The 18,499-nt window shown below is 53.9% G+C and overlaps 1 protein-coding gene across 1 annotated transcript in view; it reads left to right on the forward strand.

The window, feature by feature from the left end:
- The first annotated feature begins 8,654 nt into the window (after nt 1-8,654).
- The window catches only part of PHACTR3 (phosphatase and actin regulator 3), an 88,669-nt gene continuing 78,824 nt past the window's right edge, over nt 8,655-18,499 (forward strand). The window contains exons 1-2 of the mRNA XM_040248706.1: nt 8,655-8,839; nt 12,547-12,624. Of these exons, the coding sequence (XP_040104640.1) occupies nt 8,683-8,839; nt 12,547-12,624 (235 nt within the window). The 5' untranslated portion in view covers nt 8,655-8,682. The remainder of the gene's footprint in view (nt 8,840-12,546; nt 12,625-18,499) is intronic.

Consider the following 18,499-nt stretch of genomic DNA (forward strand, 5'->3'; position numbering starts at 1 on the left):
AGAACCTGGCATCTGGTGCCAGACCTACTACTGCCCAGCTACTTTCCACATGGGCCTCTCGTAGCCTCTGCCTCCTAAACGTAAAATAGAGTGGAAGATGTCCCCACCTCCTGGGAGTGTTTCTTTGGATTGAACACCCAGAAGAGTTTGGTGGCCTTCCTTTGAGCATGCCAAGATATGTTCTTCTATGATGAAGCACTTGTTTAATTCGCAGTATTCCAGGGACTGGTTATTCACTCTAAGCTCAGCCAGGCCTTGTGTTTCCTTCTGTATGTTCCTTAGCACCTCGACTAATGAGGGAGGGAGAGAAAGGAGGTGCCGTCTGCTTAGGTGGCAGCCAGGGAAAATGACGGGCCAGCATGCGGCCAGGAAGCTGCTCAGGAATAACAATTATCTGCCGTTGTCGTAAAGGGGCACAGAGGTGCTCAGGTCTTTGTTAAATACTGTTGACCTGCATTCTGATTCCGTTTCAGTTTTTGTATTCTAGGATCCATTTCTCATTCATTCATTCTCTTCTTCATTCATTTACTCCTGCACTCGCTGCTGTGCTGGGCACCTGCTGTGGGGGTCCCTGTTCCCTCCCAGCTGGAAGGCAGCAGTTTTTCCATTGCAGGGGGCTGTCACTGTTCACAGGTTCTGATGGATACACTTGCAGAACTGTAGAGAAATGTCCGCAGAGTTGAGCCACAGGCCTTCAGGAATTCTTCCCCCTCCCACCCGTCTCCCCGACCCCGACTTTAAATAAATTCATTCTTCTTCCTAATCCCTGCTCCCCTGCCCCACTCAGCAACCAGCTTCTTCCTGCATTCTGAGCAGCGTGACCCTGGGGATGTGGTCTCACTGCTTCCTGGAAGCTGTCCACATGTGGCCCAGTTATTCTTAGGTTTATCAGTACCCCCCTAACATATCCTACTCTTGGATCGATACTCCAGAACTTTCCAGGAGGATGGGAGAAAGTCAAACCAAGAATAGTTCTATACTGGGGCAACTTCAAATCCATTTCGTGAATTTGGCTTTGGACCTTCAGAGCCATCCAGATGGTGGGTCTATGAAAGCACCCAGCACTTTCTTAATAGACAGCAGCCATAAAGCCACATCTCTTGCAGCCTGGGCACAAGTTATTGGTCTTTACACCCTAAATGCCATGATTTTCGTGTACATTGCTTTCATGATGCTCTCTTCTCCAGATCTGCTGCTTCTCCTTCATTCTGTATCCCAGGTAACAGCGCTGTTATCATCTGGTCCATGTGGTCTGACATTGGGGTTAGGACAAGGGCTTTCAGAGCAGGTGTCCTGATTTCCAAGCCCACTCTATCACTTTAGCCATGTGACCTGGGAAAGTTGTTTCTCATCCCTGCTTCCATTTTCTTTACTATAATGTGAGTGATGAAGATAGTGACCTGCCTTCTCAGGTCTTAATGGGAACGGAATGAGCTGATCCATGTCAGGTGTTCAGAACACAGCTTGTCACACAGCAGGTGCCCAATAGATGCTGCTGTTGCTGACGACAGTGACTACAGGACAAACCTTGGTTTTCCTGAATCTTCTGCCTGTGTTACTGGCCCCTTGTTTTTGCACCAAGATCTGGTGAAGACTCAGCTGCCGTGACATCCCTGGACCACCCCCCTCTTCCCTGCTGTCCCAGGGCCCTCGCCCTGCCTGGCCTCTCTCAGTGGGCCTCCTGGCCTTCAGCCTTGTTCCCTGCAGCTGCTGCCCACACTGATGTTCTCTGCAGCCGTTCCATGTGGCTGGTCTCGAACCAGATCCCTAAGTGATTCTCATGCCCTGAAGGCACCATCATGGCCACACATGGCTCTTCTTGGCTGAACCCCTCCATCCTCTCCATCCAGAAATGGAAAGTTCCAGCCTAAGGGTTTTCAGATTCATGTACTCAGACCCATGCCAGCAAATTCAAAACACTAAGGACAACACTTGCTATTTTTTCATTTATCCATGTATTTATTGATATAGCAATAAGAAAGATTATTTTCTTACTTTGAGATTATCTTTTCCTATTATTGAAAGTCAGTGGTGATGATAATGATGATAATTTTGTGTCTGTGTATTTGTGGGTGTGTGTTGGTCGTGAGTTGGCACCATAGACAGATGGAATCTCTGTGTGGATCTCAGTTTTATATGTGGAGATTTTATGGGGCGTCTGAACCTCAGAGACTGGAGGTATCGAATTGTACTCCTCCGCATTTTTTGTTATTCACCAGACACCACATACGATCATGCTTGTATGGGTGTGCACCTTTCATTCAACTCCTCGTTAACCTCCAAGGCCCAACTCTGATGTCACCGCCACCCCTGGTAGCCTTCTCGGAGTTTTCCCAGTCCAGCCAGGAAGAGATGCTTCCTCTGCAGTTGTAATTCTCCGTCTTGGTTCTCCCTGGTGATTGAGTGCATCTTGAGTTCCTCCATAGTCAGTGAGTCCATCAGGGCAGGGGAGTGTCCAGCATCTCTTTATTTCACCTCACTCCTGGCACAATGCTTTGTTTACATAATATGGGCACTACATATTGCCAGGCGGATTCTTTGGGGAAGGGAAGGACTCACTGAAGAAACAGAGGCCACACTGTCGACCCACATCCCCACTTCTTGTTTGCTTCTTTCATAGCTCATTTCACACTCTGAAGTCACTGTTTCCTTGCTTCTCTCCCTTGTCCATAAGCAGGTGAGCTTCATGCGAGCAAGACAGTGTGTCAGTTGTGTTTACAGCTCTGTTTCAAACTCAGAGCAGCCCTGGCGCACAGCAGGCCTCAGCGGATGCTTGATGAATGAATTCATGAGTGAATGAATGAAATAAGCAAAAGGTTGTGTTTCAGTATTGCCTGATACAGATGGGGCCTATTTTCCCTGTGAGGCCAGTAGCTCAGCACATGGCACCTGGTAACCAGTGAGGGGAGCTTCCCTCCCAGTGTGTTTTGGGGAAGGTGACCTGGTGAAGTGGAAGGAGTCAGGGACAGGTCAGTGGATAGAAGACAAGGAAGCCAAAATGCCTGATGTCACTAAGAGGAGGACTTTGGAGTTAGGAGGACGGGGGCTCCAGCCCTGGCAGCTCTGCTTCCCAGATTCACAGATTAGGCAGGTGTTTATTTGAGTGCCTCCTGGGTGCCAGTTGCCTGTGAAGATGCCAGGGACCCATGATGAACAAGACGGCCACAGTTCCTATTCTCATAAAGCTTATATTTGTTCTGATGGGAAAAATAGATAACAATAAACAGGACATCCCAAGATGAGATCTGACTGTGATCAGAGCTAGGGTAGAAGGGAATATTAGGAATAAAGGAGCTGGCCCTGAGACAGACAGACATGGAAATTAGCCCATAAGCTCCTTAGCCATGGAATTGGTGTTCTTCACTGCCTTATTCTAGCAGTGCCTGACTTGTAGCTTTGTGGGATCTATCAATGGGAGTTGATGGGCATTGGGTCCTGGGGGACAAGTGTCTCCCCTGCTGTGAGCCTCAGAGGGAACAGGGAGAGGAGATTGGAGTTGTCTAAGGCAGGGGTCCCCAGCCTGTGAGCCACAGACCCTTACCGCTCTGTGGCCTGTTAGGAAGTGGGCCTCACAGCAGGGGGTGAGTGGCAGGTGAATGAGAGAAGCTTCAGCTTTATTGACAGCTGCTCCCCATTGCTCCCATTACTGCCTGAGCTTTGCCTCCTGTTCAACAAACTCAATAAATGTGATGCGCCTGAATCATCCTGAAACCGTCCTCTGCACCCCTACACTGGTCTGTGGGAAAGTTGTCTTCCATGAAACCGGTCCGTGGTGCCAAAAATGTTGTGGCCTGCTGGTCCAAGGGACCAGAGAAGGGAGGGGCTGGAGCCGGCCCCTTCAGCTGCAGGGCAGGGCGCCTGCCCCATCCATCCTGCGGGAGCCTGTGAGGCCCACCCGCCGCCCTGTTGCTGCAGGCTGTGCTTCCTCAGCAGATGTGGGAAAACAGTTTTCATTAATTAACTGCTAATGCCTCGCAGGTGGCAGAGGTGCCCCTGGAACTGAGCGTCCCTGCACTATTCAGAGCCTACTAGTGTGTCCGCACCTCCAGGAATCCTCTCTGATGTGGGAAGGAGGCTCCCCAGCAGCTCCAGGGATGCTGAGCAAATTAATGGGCTGGGGAGGGGGGTGGCAATCCCCCCAGCCCCTCTTCTCTGCGTGACACACGCGTTCGGGTGACCATAAAGGCTCACACATAGACACACCCTCTCTCCTAGATCCACACTTGCCCACATTCACTCGCACCTGCCAGTGTGAGAGGGCCACACAGTGCCCAGGAGGACCACCCCACTTTTGCTCACTCGGACCTCCAGACACACCATCAGTGACAGATTCATGCCCTCGGGTGGCTTGTAAGCGGTTCCTTCACTGACTGCTCATCTCTTCTGAAGTTTCTGACCTTGGATTGTAAGTCACAGCCCTCACCTGGCCTGGCCCTCACCTGGGGGCAGGCAGGGAGAGAGGGCGGTGGAGGCATAACCTTCAGACCTCTGGAGGGGGTCCCCACCAGAGCGCAGGGGCCTTTACTCCTCCCATGACAGCAGGACGTCTCCCCCTACCCCCACCACCGCAGGGAGTCACTCAGACTAAGGTGTCTTCCTGGTCACACCCATTGGATATTTAATAAATGAACAAATCCAGTTGTTTGAGCTGAAGAACCCCAGAGGCTCCTGCTGGGTTTTGAATCAAGTTCAAGCCTCTGCCTGCCTCCCCAGCCCATCCACAGCCCTCCCCTCACTGAGCTCTTCCTCTTAGCCCTTGAGCTCACTCCTTCTCTGCCTGGGACGCTCTTCCCTGCTCCACTCCCATCTACACTGCTGGCTCCCTCTCATCCAGGCTTTTGCTCCAATAGCCCCGCTCAGAGCAGCGTTTCATAGCCGGCTGTTTATAGTCACCCCCACGTTCCCCCAGCTCCCTGAGAAGGTGCTGGGTTCTGTCAACCCATCCTCGTGTCTGGAAAGATTGCCTTCAGCACATGGGTTCTTGCCTCATGTGTTCTGGACACCAGGGGTTTGGCTGAAAACCAGATGTCAAAGCAGACCCTGCCTTCCAATTAGGGAGGTGACTGTGGGCAGCAGGCAAACAAGTAATTGTGCAGGGGTGTGTGTGGGTCTGTGTGCATGCAGGCACATACACACGCATGTGTGTGTGTGCTTACTCAGTCATGTCTTTGCACTCAGTCGACCCTTTGCAACTCCATGGACTGTAGCCTGCCAGACTCCCCTGTCCATGGAATTCTACAGTCAAAAATACTGGAATGGGTTTCCATGCCCTCCCCAGGGGATAGTCCCAACCCAGGGATCGAACCCGCGCCTCGTTTATCTCCTGCATTGCAGGATTCTTTACCAGCTGAGTCATCAGGAAAGCCCATACACCAGGTGATAAATGTGATGGGGAAAAATCAGGCGAGGAAGGCAGCAGGGAACAAGGCGGCGAACAGGCCTGGTGTCTTAATAGCCACCCCTGTTGTCCATCTTGCAGGTGGTAGAAGCCCCACAAAGGCAGGGATCCTTTCTGTTCACCTCTGTACCTCCTCCTCCTGGTGCAGTTCCCGACACGTGCCTGGTGTCAGTAGGTTTTTGCTGAATAAATGAATGAGTGAGTTCTCTCAAGAGGAGTGTGGAATGACGTCTGCTCAGGGGCCACAGGCTGCCTGTGTCCCAGACTGTACTGTGAGGACCCAGGTGTGTCAAAGTGAGGTGGGAACCACAGTACCTGCTCCAGCCACTAGGGGGCAGAGGTGAGGTGGGAGCGCAAGGAGACCTTGGATTAAAATAGTGATGGTGGCGATGGCGGAGGGAGACGGGAGGGGGCCATGAAGCAGGGGCTGCCCTGTCCTTCTGCCTGCCTCTCATGCATTCAAGCAAAGCAGACGAGGACTTGGGAAGTCCCCTGTTCCCTGTTCCCCAGCAAGGCCATGGCGAAGGTGAGGATGCAGAGGGGAGGGAGGGTGGCGTGAGCCCCTCGGCCCCAGGGGGTGAGTGACAGCGCTGAGTGAGTGAGCCCCAATACCTGGTTCTGGCACCTGCATCCTAACCCCTGCGACATTCTGGTTTCTATAAGTGCCCAAGACACTCATGCACAGGATGCTGATGATAAAATGGGACAGGGGGCCAGCGGGCAGGAGTGAGGTGGCCGTGGTCAGGAGCAGACCTCAGAGCCCTTTGCAGGCTTGGTAGTTTTGTCCTAACTGAGAAGAGAGGTCACGGGAAGTAAGCAGGAAAGTGACATGGGCAGAGTTTCACTGTCAGGGTTCACAGAGAACACCAATTCGAAGACTTGTAGAGGCTTCTGTTAGAATGGTTGACGTTGCGTTCTTCAGCAACTTCTTGTGTAGTTGGAAGAGGATCAGCTTCAATGATCATTTCAACTGGTTGTTGTCAACTTCCAATGGCAGCCAGTGTGCTCCTCATCTTGAAGGCTCTCATCTCCTTTGCAAACTTCCCAAATCACCACTGCACTGTATGTTTCTTAGCAGTTGAAATCCACCTGCCTATGCAGGAGACATGGGTTTGATCCTTGGTTTGGGAAGATCTCCTGGAGAAGGAAATGTCACCTCGCTCCAGTATTCTTGCCTGGGAAATCCAATGGACAGAGAAGCCTGGTGGACTGTAGTCCATGGGTCATAAAGAATCAACCACAACTGAAGTGACTTAGCAAGCGGGCTTCTGGGATGGAGATGCTGGTGGCCTGGGTTGAAGTCCAGCTATTCAGGTGCAGGTTTGGGGTCTGATTTGTGGTTTATTCTCTGGGCTACTCCTTTTTGCTTTGGCTGCTAGGAAGCTCTGAGCGACACATGGTGTCTAACCCTTGATGCAATGGCCCTGCCCATCCTTCTTTTCCTTCGGATTTCCTCAGACACTCATTGTATCTTATTGGGCATGTGTTTATGTCATGGCCACACATCCTTTGTGGAGTGAGATGAGGCATTAATATAAACAAGGTGATGGCAATTCTTCCCCATCCCCATGTACATCTCTGGGGATCTTTATCTTCAAACCAGCCCAGAAGCTTGGGGAGACCTGGCCAATTCTTTCCCCTTTGTGCCAATAATGCCTTTAGGACAGTCAGCTTTCCTGGGGCCACGTGGTTCTGGCCGTTCTGCTCCCATCTGGCGTCCGTGGGCGGAGGAAGGAAGGGAGAGGATGTAACATGGAATAAACCTCCTCTGGGGAGAGAAGGACTGTCTGCAACCTGCATGCCTGGAGTGTGGAGCTGGGGATCCGGGACCAGTCCTTGGACTGCCCTGACTCACTTACTCCCTGACCCAGAAGTCCTGGGCCCCTCCTGGATGTTCGGCCCTGGGGCCTTAGGTGAACACAAGAGGTGAACACAAGGAGGATGGCATTGGCTTAGGAGCCTGGCTGGTTTGCTGAGTCTGCGGGCAGAAGTTCTTGAACAAGACACCCCTGGACTGTCTGTCCATATGGGATTGCTTTGTGGAGCCAGTCCCTGGTATATATTTAACATTCGATTAATAACAGCTGGAGAGGGACTTCCCTGGTGGTCCAGTGGTTAAGACTCTGCACTTTCACTGCAGGGGGCGCGGGTTCTATCCCTGGTCAGGGAACTAAAATTCCAAATGCCCCTTGGCGGTGGGGTCGGGGAGGGTGCAGGGACAGCTAGAGAGAGTGGTTGGCTGGGACCATCTTGGTTTATGTCTCTTGTTGTGTTCCATCCATCCATCCATTTGGTTCCTGCTCTGGGCGATAAATTTGTATCATCACCCTAGAAGCAGCTTAGCTATATGAGAGAGGTTTCTGGAGTCAGACTGCCTGAGACCAGAATTCTGTTGCTCTGACAGCCTCAGTGTGCCCATCTGTAAAATGGATGTAATGTCTCCACTTCATAGTTCTACTATGGGAATAAAATACCGTAGCACCCAGCCCTGAACAAGCAATGACTTTCACTCCATAAGAATTATTATATTGCTTATATAAATTATTACTTGAAAATTTCTGCCGGAAGTCCCCCATGCTGGTGTGCCATGTTAATCAGAGTGTCTACAGTTTCAAAACATAAATAATAGTACTTTACATGGATTGTAACATGCTGTCAATAAACTGTGTATTTCGTGTGGTTCTGTATGACTCCAGACTTCTTGGCCACCCTATGGTCGCACAAAAGCTTCCTCTCCACCCTAGGTATGGGGGATGGCCATTGTTTTCCAGATGTGGACACAGGCACAGGGGGCTGAGTGGCTTGGGCTGCTGATGAGAAAAGCCCTTGGGAAGTCAAACCTTGGGGGTTTCTCTGGAGGCTGCTGGCCAGGGGACCTGTCACATGGGGCATCAGGCTGGGTCTGGTGATGACCAGCCCGCCCCAGGCCCTGGCCCCTCTGACTGCTGGTGATCTCCTCTGGCCTGGTACTTGCTCATTCCAGCCCGGCTCTTCTTGCATCTTCAGTTCTCTCTGGGGTTTCTTGGCTCTGGAAAAACTCAGGCTCCCAGCTCCTTCTCACAGGAAGCAAGAGGTGAATTAACCTGCTGGGTGTGCACTCGAACATGGGCTGGCACACGATGGAAGATGAGAGTGTGTCCCTCGCCTGGACCACCCTCTTGAGCTCCAGGCTTTGGAGGATCACTGTGGTCCCCAGGGGAGGGGGGGTCACCTCAGGTCCCCCAGGGTGCCATGTGAGCTTGGTCACCACTGGCCCCTCTCTGGGCTTTCTCCTTCCAGATGAGATGGACCAAACCCCCCCAGTGCGCTCCGAATATCTGGTCTCAGGGATTCGAACTCCCCCCGTGAGGAGGAATAGCAAGCTGGCCACCCTGGGCAGAATCTTCAAACCCTGGAAATGGAGGAAAAAGAAAAACGAAAAACTGAAGCAGACCACGTCAGGTGAGTATGGGTGTGGGAGAGAGGTTGGGGGGTGGGTGGGGTGGGGGTGGAGGCCTGATGTCACTGTCAGCTCGCTTTCTTTTGCAGATGTTGGGAGGGGTGGGTTGGGCTCTATGGACCCTATGACACGAGGTGTTCAGCCTCATGCAGGTCCCTTCCTCCTCGGGTCCCTCCAGGTCCCTGGCTGGGGGTGTGGCATCAGCAGCAGGCACACCTGTAGCCCATGCACTACCCAGACCCCAAGGGGCACACATGACCCCCTTGACCTGGTTACGAATGCAGACTCGGGGTCAGTGCAGGGCCAGTCTGGGGTGAGACCCAGCTGGTAACCATCTCTCCTGACTGACCACACCTGAGTACGAAACACCCTCCCTTCTGCACCTGGAAACTCACTTTGATAACCCGGGGCCTGGAGACAACCACCGACCCCAAGAGTCTCCCCAGTGACTCAGACAGTGAAGGCCATCAGTTTAGCTGTGATGCCTCAAGGCTCCTACAGAAGACGGCCTGCCACTCGCCAGCTCCTAAACTCTTCCTGAAGAGACTTCATATCTGGGCATCCCACCCACTGAAGGTTCTAGAAGCCCCCCTCAGTCACCTTCAGCTCTGTGGGAAGTTGGGTAACAAGAGGTTGTACCTCTGCCCCTGCCCCAGCCGTGAGCCAGACCCATGGGGGTGGATTTGGTGTCAATGACACAACTAACTGTCAGGGTGAAAGTCACACAACACGTTTCTAACCAACTAATGCTCAGAACCACCCCATCGCCCGCGCTCCTGCCATACCAGGACGGGAAGTGGGATGAGACGGGCAGCCGCCTCCAGGGCCGAGCAGTGGTGGGTCTTGGGGCAGCCAGGCTCAGGTCTGGCTCCTGGGTGCCAGGGTACCCTGGGTGAAGGGGAGGTCGGTGCCCTGAGAAGCAAACCCGGGGGAGAGAGAGAGATTCTCAGCTCCCACAGGCCCTGTTAGCTGCGGCTAGAAACAATTAGCGAGGGAGGCGCTGGCGTGGAATTAGTCCTGGGCCCCAGGGATCTGCCTGAGAAGTGCCCTTCTCGGGCTGCTGCCTCTGGCGGTCCCTGGGGGTCCCAGCTTTGAAGTGGTGCAGACTCCAGCGCTCAGAGCATGGCAGAGGCAAAGCCACTTGTGAGGAGCGGGGGGCTCCTAATAGCAGCACGAGTCCTCCATTCACACTTTGTACGCGTTTCACAAGATTATGTTTCTAACTGCCCAGGAATTTGATTGACAAGCTCTCCTCGTCAAGAATGAAAGCAGAACACTGATATTCGATGAATCTGATGCAGCTCTGTATGCCAGAGAGCTAGAGAGGGGGACTAGACCCTGCCTGCTTTGAAGCTTTCCTCCAAGGGGGAGTCGGGAGACAGACAGACAAGCAAGGGAACGAGCACGTGACAGGCAGGATCTTGGCGCAGGCGCTGGGGAGCAGGTGGGTGGGGTGGGCATGGCCTTGGGATGGGTGGCCTGGGAAGACCCAGGTGAGGGGGTGACACTGAGCCGAGGTGTAATTGGCCCCTGGAGAAAAGCAAGGAAGAGCGTCGCAGCTGTGGGAACAGCCGTGCAGACGCGCCAGGTTGGGCATCAGTGAAAGGCTCAGGGGGCCGGAATAGGGTGATCTCTGTGACCTCGGAGAGCCCCTGGTGCTCTGAGCTGTGGGATTGGAGGGTGAACGGTGTGCTCTTGGGACCTTGTGCTCCTGGGTCACTTGGCACTGGGCTGCGGGAGGTGACCTGTGAGCTTATCAGAGCGCTGTGGGGACCCTGCCGGGGGACTGAGGGTCTCCAGGTGAACACCTGCAGCACCCCCACCTTCAGGCAGGCGTCCCCAGCCCTGGGTCCTTTATCCAGCATTTGGAATTCTGCAGACAGTGCTGCCTCTCATTTATTTATTCTAAGCCATCCTTTCCCCCCAAACTGTGGGATGTTATTTACTTCCGCGTATCAAATCCCTGATTTCACAGGCATCCTTGGTCAGGATGAGATGAAGTAAAAATAAAGATGATTTTAAGGGGAAAAACAAAGCAGACAGTAGTTTGGTCAGAGTGGGGATTGGGCAATACCATGAAGGTGGCTCTCAAAGCCTGAAGTCTGGAAGTGGCACTGTAGCCTGTACCTGCCGGGGGTGAGTGTCCCTGAGATACAGACACTGCCCCTGGCTCTGCCTCTTACATTGGGAGGACTCACAAGCCAGCACACGTGATGTCCTGCACCCAGGCTGACCTCCCAGTGCTGGTTGGATGACAGGGTCCCTCAGTTCAGAGACCTGACTCGTTCTGCTTGCCCTTGTTTTGGGTCTGGACAGCAGCCTCTTTGCTTGTCCCTCCCAAAGCCAGAGTTCCATGGGGCTTCCCTGATGGTTCAGACCACAAAGAATCTGCCTGCAATGCAGGAGACCCGGGTTCCATCCCTGGGTCAGGAAGATCCCCTGGAGAAGGAAATGGCAGCCCAATTACTCCGTTTTATCCACACTTCTGGCACCTGGAAATTGGCTTGGAAATTAAGTTCCCTTTGCCCCAAATGTCTCTTCACTGATACATTTGGGGTTTTCCTATTCATCCCTGAGTCAGCGCCTTCAGGGAGGCCACCGGGGTTCCCTGGATGCCCTGTCCTGGGCTGTCTGGTTCTGGTTGATGCCACTGGCCTGCTTGTAATAGATGTGAGTCCTCTGTGCCATAGTGCTGGCCCACAGGCAGAGCTCATGCCTCTCTTGCTCCCCCATGCCTACACAGAGTAGGTGCTCAGTAAATATTTTTGAATAAATTCAGTGACTCCTTTGTCATCATCTGTTTGTCATTGACCATTAGACTTTAAGCTTCACTGATTGGATGGCAGTTCCATTCCCCATTGTAACCTACATCGGGCAGAGCACTCACACGTGTGGGGGACTCAGGGCCCCTTGTGACCCAGGCTCATAGCTGGCACTTTGCATCTTTTAAAGAGAGGGTCTGAGGAATGATGTGGGTTTGTATTTGGAAATTGCATTCTACTGTAGGCAAATTGGTTTCTGGACAGTTAGGGGAAAAAGGAGTTCATCAAGCAAGTGAGTTTGGCCCCTGGGAGGGGAGAGGCAGGGGCGGGGGCAAGTTGGAGTGCTTTGCTCTGGGAGGAGGGCCAAAGGGCTATTCTGAAGAAGAAATTGACAAGGGTCCTTCCACACATTAGAATCAGTGGAGGGGAATAGGGGCCAGCCTGCCTCCTTCCTACTTGACTGGCACAGTCTTTGAAAAGGTGAACCTGGGATTCATCGGAGGAGCCTCCAGTGGGGCAGTTGTGCAGAAGGCTGATCTGTGAACAGACAAAAGGGCAACCACAGACGTGCACCCCAGAGCATCGAGGGCAGAGAGGGAACAGGGCCCTGGGTTGGTAAGTGAAGGCAAATACGGCTGAGGAATGGCCAGTGAGAACTTAGAGGAGGGCGGTGTTTGGGGCATCACTTCTCAGATGAGCCAGGAAACCACTGCCTTAAACAGAACTCATTCGCCTCCCCAAGGCCCAGCTTTCCTGTACATGATCAGCACCCTGCTTGGCAAGGGAGCTTGGGTTCCTGACCGCACCCCCGCCTGGTAGCCCCCTGACCCACGGTCACCTGCTGCTTCGCCGCCCTCTTCCTGAACTGGAGGTGGCCTTGGCCGGGGCTTGGGGTGGGGCCTGAGATGCTCAGCCTGGGACTCACCTGATGTTTGTGTCGCGTGCAGCCTTGGAGAAGAAGATGGCCGGCAGGCAGGGCCGGGAGGACCTCATCAAGAAGGGGCTGCTGGAGATGATGGAGCAAGGTAAGTGGGGCTGGGCGGGGCTGGGGGGGTCCTGGGGGCCCAGCAAATCCCTCAGGGTGGAGTGTCCCAGGGGTCCACTGTCTGGATGTGGCGGCTGCACTGGATTGAGGCCTCCATGGTTAGAGAAGTTTTCCAGGTCAGGACCCGTGGCTCGGCCCTTGCCTCTGAGGACCCCTCTGTGAGTATAAATCAACCACTCCTGGGGCTCGAGCTGAGCGCACTCACTTGCCCTGGGGAACGAGGGATTGCCTCCCACCCCAACGGGGTGTGGATGGAGTTAGTGGTTTGTCCCGATTCCTCTGGAGTTGTAGCAGTGACTCTTGTTTCTTCACGTTCGTAGTTTAATCCTTGATTTGTTGAGTCTTCGTTCCCCACGACCACCTAGGACTGCAGCTGCCATTGCCTAAGTGTCGACAGTACGCCCACGGCTGTGCTGGGTCCACCTTCATCCTTTGGTCCTCGCAGCATCCTCGGGACTGGGTATGGTGTTAGCCCTGTCTCCAGATGAGGAATGGGAGTGCCCGGGAGGTGGCTGCCCTGGGCCACGCAGCTGCAGGGAGGGCCCTGAGCTGTTCAGTCTCTGGTGCAGAGACAGTGCTCAGTGTGGCATCTGCGTGGTTGCCTACGTTTGCGTCTTTGAGAAACACCCGGTTTTATCACCATCACAGCTAATTTACAGAATGCTTGAGTTCCCCCATCTTCCTCCGTTGGTGATAGTGTGAGGCATAGGACTTGGATTATGACCTTAAGCTTCTTGCTTTCTAGTTCCCTGAAGCTTGGCAAAAGTAGGAAAAGGGGGGTCTCAGAAAACCTCACTGCTGCTTACCAGTGTCTCTGGAGGTGAACCAAGTTCTTGCCCCCTTGATTGAAAGAATTCAGCCTCACGGAGCTAGTTCCCCAAGGACATGTGACTAAATGGAATTCCTATCTCCGTAAGATATTAAGATATATATCAAGATAAGACACTAAGATATTCCTAGTGTCTTGGTAATTTGGCCCAGGCATCAGGAAATAGGAAGGGAACCCATGGAGTCAGTGAATCCAGATTTATAAGATGGTCTGCTTCAGGCAGAGCCCTCATATCCTCTCTGTTTTTTGGATTTAAGAAGAAAAGTAGTTTGATGATACTATTTTCAGGGAAAACTACATGGGAAATTAGTGCTAAAAATCCAGCTTTGCCTGGTACAAGAGAAAAAAGGGGGGTGGGCATTGGTATCAAGTCCTGGGACTTTCAGATGTTAAACGGTTAGTCTGTGTCTCAGATTTAGGAGAATGTCATCGCTGAGATGGGAAGCTGGACTGTTTTAATTTTATTGTTCTCGTTCAGTTGCACAGTCGTGTCCGACTCTTTGTGACCCCATGGACTGTAGCCCGCCAGTCTCCTCTGTCCATGGGATTCTCCAAGCAAGAATACTGGAGTGGGTTTCCGTGTTCTCCTCCTGGGAATCTTCCCCACCCAGGGATCGAACCCAGGTCTGATCTGCATTAGCAGGCAGATGCTTTACTGTTCGAGCTACCAGAGAGCCTGACAGTCTGGTGGGGAACAAAGATTGGGTAATTCCACAAGTCAGCATACAGTCACAGCTGAGCTGAGTGTGGTGAAGGAGAGGCACGGAGCTCATGGAATACGTGAGCGGGGCTGATGCTTGATAGGCCAAATGTGGCAGGAGTCAACAGGCTGCTTCTCGAACTTGCTACAATTAGGGTCACCTGGGAGCCCTGCTGTCCAAGGCACTGGGCGCAGGGCTTAGGCGTCCTGCTTTATAAACCTCCCCAGCTGGCTCTAATGTTGGTGCCGCCAAGGGCGAGACACGGAGAGCGATAGGGAATCGGGTAGCGTCTTTCAGCCCCATGGAGCAGCCCGTGCAGGACCCCACGGGGGAAGGGAGCAGGCACCTCAAGAAGGAGCTGCTGAGAGAAGGTGGGTGAGGAAGCGGAGAGGTCAGGAGTGGGGAAAGGGAGAGAGTCTGGCATCTCGCAGGGCCTAGTGCCCTCCTGCCTCTTCCTCCAACGTGGACAGAGCCAAGAGAACGAGACTCCCCAGGAAGCGGCTGGGTGACAGGCTCCTCCGGGGCCATGGGGGCCCCAGGAAGCCACAGGGTGAGTGGGCAGAGTCTGGGGTGAGCCTGCTGGGGTGTTGCTGTGGGGTATTGCTGGTTAGGGGGCATGTGTGAGAAGTCAGACAGCAAGGGTCACCCCAGGAAGGGACCTGGGTCAGGGAGAGGGGGCAGGGATGTGGGCTCAGTGCCCACTCGTACCCCTTAAACTCTGCGCCAACTGTGTACCGAACACACAGTGATGAGAGGCGACCTGAGAATGTTTGGCTGCAGCCTCCTGGGGTAAATGCCTGTTGGGCCAATTGTTTCAGTCCTGCGCTTGTTCAGAAAATGCCTGTGCCCACTGCAGGTGAGGTCCAGCTCTTGGTCAGGCCCGGTCTGTCCCTAATTTGTCCTGCAGTTGGGACAGCACGGTTCTGCTGGACTGATAAGAATCTGTGGCCTTGCGAGTTGAACCATCTACCTCCCACACAATTCAGAGATGGCCTTCCCTGCCCTACCCTCCCCACCTGCCCAACTGGGCTGGTAGTAGCCAGGAGCTTTGTAGCCAGAAGTACCCCACTGTGGCCAGCCACCCCCACCCCAGCCTGGACTTCACACTAGGTGGCACCTGGGAGGCCAAGTGAGCCTGTGATAGTCACCCAGGGGCCCAGAGTGGCCTGGAGTCCTTCACAGCCCCAGGAACTCGCACTGGGACCCCCTTGGCCAGGCAAACTCAGGAAGGTCCTCTGCTCTGCACAGGTGTGCACTCACGTGTACATGGACATGCCCCCGGCTCCAGAGTTTGCCCCCAAGGCAATCAGGATCATGGCAGCATGAGCTGGCCATGGACGGGCCAGCAGGGGTGCCTGTGCATCCCCGAGACAAGCCTATGTCCAGCGAGTGGTGAGGAGGGGGCGGTGTGTTATTTTGTGATACTGTGAACACGTGCTTTGTGTGAACCCCTCTGAGCTTGCCTTGGTTCCTGAAGCTCTAAGAATCTGCCGGATCCAGGAAGGACCCTGTTGGCATTGCTAGGAGACTCATGAGATGGGACTGGGTCCACCTGGGGTGAGGAGCTGACCTTTCCCTCACTCTGTCTTCACTGCTTTGGCTGGTGACGTGTCTGTGTCAGGCAAGGGCTGGTTGGCATCCCAGCCCCATACGGGGTTCCCCGGTCCAAGCACATTGAGTAAGGACAGGAGTACCCCCGCTTCTCTGTCCAGTTGCTCTGTGTGCCCCTGAGTGGCATTCCCCGATCCTCCAGTGTGTGTGCTCTTGGCTTTGTCTTAAATGATTTAAGGAGTTTCATTCTGCATCAGTGGTCTGAGAAGGAGGTGATGGTTGCCCCTGTGCTGTGTTCAGGCGACCCGAGAGACCGCGAGGTCCTTCTCCTTGGGGCAGTCGCCAGTGTCAAGTCGGGCAGGAACGCCGGGGGCAGTGTCTGTGTGTGTGTGCATGCATGCGTGTGCTTGCACGGTGCGTGTTGCATGTTTGTGGCGTGTCCCCTCTCTCCATGGTTGCTCTGTGAGTGACCCCGGCTCGTGCTCCCCTCTGCCGCCCTTGGAAGGGCCTGGCGGGGACAGAGCACCAATGTACAGTGAGGGGAGCAGGGGACCAGCTGCCCGCAGCTTCCCCACCCCCCAGCGTTGCTTAGCAACGACCCTGCCACCCAGGCTATTTTGAGAACTGTAACTTTTCATTGAACATGATTATGAGCCGGAGCTCTGAGCACAGCCCAAAAGAGTCGTGCGAGCCTGTAAGCCACAGAAGCAGGTGGAGGAACCCCAGAACCATGTGTTGGGGTGCAGCATTTCTTGAGCCCTGTGGAGGGTGGGGACCTTTGGGTCTCTTTCAGGTTTAGCGTTCTGACCATTTTATTGATGAGGAAGATGGAGATGCCTTTATTATTAGCAGAGATCATCACCAGCAGCAAATGAGCCACCGCTTCTAAAATTTGGGGTCCCCATCTATAAAGGACCTAAAGGGGTGGGGGGCTATGATGCTCAGGTGAGATGGTGCCAGCAGAGTGCCTACAGCCCTGCAAAGCCTCAGTCAGTGCTGGCTGTCACCTGTAACCAATGGACAAGTAAGCTGGTAGCAGAGACTGTCACAGCTGTGCGTCAGGTGTGTGTACACTAGTCAGGAGAGAGGGTCCAAGATGCTATAGTTCTGAGCTTGGTGACCTCTAATTGGGTCCACTGGGCAAGTTCTCTTGGCTTGTGTCTTGGTATTTTCCTGGGGTGGGCTTGTTTGACTGCTGGTCAGATCTGGCTGAGGATCTGTTTTTGTAAAGCCCCTTGAACTTAAAATGGTTTTAAACTTAAAGGATTTTTGTAAAAATAAAAAAGGAGTATGGAGCATGGATCTTGCAGCCTGTGGCCCAGAAAGTCTAAAATACAAATACTGGCCACTTCTCTTTTCTGGGGAAGGGTCGCCAATACCTGGTCTAGACCCTGCCCCCAACTGGGTGACGTGGCTGCACAGATGGCATCTTGTGGGCCCCAGACCTTCAGACTTCTGTCTTTTCTGCCCTCTCCACCCACCTCCCCTGAGGGGACACGCAGCAGAGGGAGGATAAACAACAGTGATGACAAGCGTATGGTCCCTCTAGGGTCTTGTCACGGACCTGGCCTGGGTCCTGGGTTGGGGAGGGCTCTGTTCAGGGAGCCTGTTGATGCCACATGGGCAGAGGGGCCCAGGCCAAGTGGCCAGACCATCGCCCTCGTCACCCTCTCCCTTGTCCCCTTCAATAACAGCAATGAGGGTAACGAAAGTACATGCATGGTGTCTGCTTTATGTCAGACGGTTTATAGACAGTACTTCACTGAATCCTTGCAGTGACTTCTCTGAAGCGAGGCGTTGTTAGCCCCATTCTACAGAAGTGGAAGCTGGGGGCTGGAGCCATTTGCTGCCCGGGCACAGGAACTGGGGGCAGGGCGTGGATGGGTGGAGAGGGAAACCTTATGCTTTTTGTCGCTCCTGGACACCTCGGGGAACGGAAGGGGCACTGCCACCTGACAGCAGGTAAGAATCAGGACTGACCTGGGCAGCGGACCCCCGGTTCTGAAATCAATCTCTCCTCCCCCTCCACCCGCCTCCGGGTTCTCCAAGCCAGGCTGGCCCCTGCCCCGCCCCCCGCACTGTGCTGAGCAGGCCAGCCCTATGGATGTGCACAGGTTACACTGACACCCTGCCCCATGGTGGCCTGGATGAACCGGCTGTGGGGATTAGGTTGTGCAGGGGGCCGTGTGGGTGCCGCGAGCCCAGAGCTAGGAGCTGCATCTCAGAGCTGACCGTGATTGACTGCCTGAGCCTCCAGCCTGGACCTGCGCAGTGTGGTTCTTATACCTGGACCAGTCAGTCGTCATGCTCCACAGCCTCAAGCCCCTCAATGCTGATATGACCCCATGGGGGCGATCAGCCAGGCAAGGGCCAGACCCTCAAGGGCTCCAGCCACTGAGCCCCAGGCAAGGGGCGGTGCTGATCCTTCTTGAGGTGTCCTGCTAGGAGTTTGGTATCCTCCGTCCTCGGATGGCCACGGTCTCAACCAAGGACTCCCTGATTCCTGCTTAGCCCTGGGTTGTGCTCTGTTCCTGGGCTGGTGATGCCATGTGTGGCTGCCCAGAGTTTAAGCCTCCTGTAGGAGGTGGGTAAGGATTGTCTTGTTAACCTCCAGATTTCCAGGGTTGGCACAATGTCAGATCTGACAAATGAGAAGCATTTGTGTGTTGGGGACCAAGGTAGGAAGGGGGTGCTGAAGTGGAAGGTTATTTATAGCCATGATGGTAACAACCTAGCACCTTGGAGATGCACAGCAAGCGGCGCTTGTCATCCCC

Source organism: Oryx dammah, unplaced genomic scaffold (assembly GCF_014754425.2).
Source record: "Oryx dammah isolate SB20612 unplaced genomic scaffold, SCBI_Odam_1.1 HiC_scaffold_10, whole genome shotgun sequence".
NCBI classification, from domain to species: Eukaryota; Metazoa; Chordata; class Mammalia; order Artiodactyla; family Bovidae; genus Oryx; species Oryx dammah.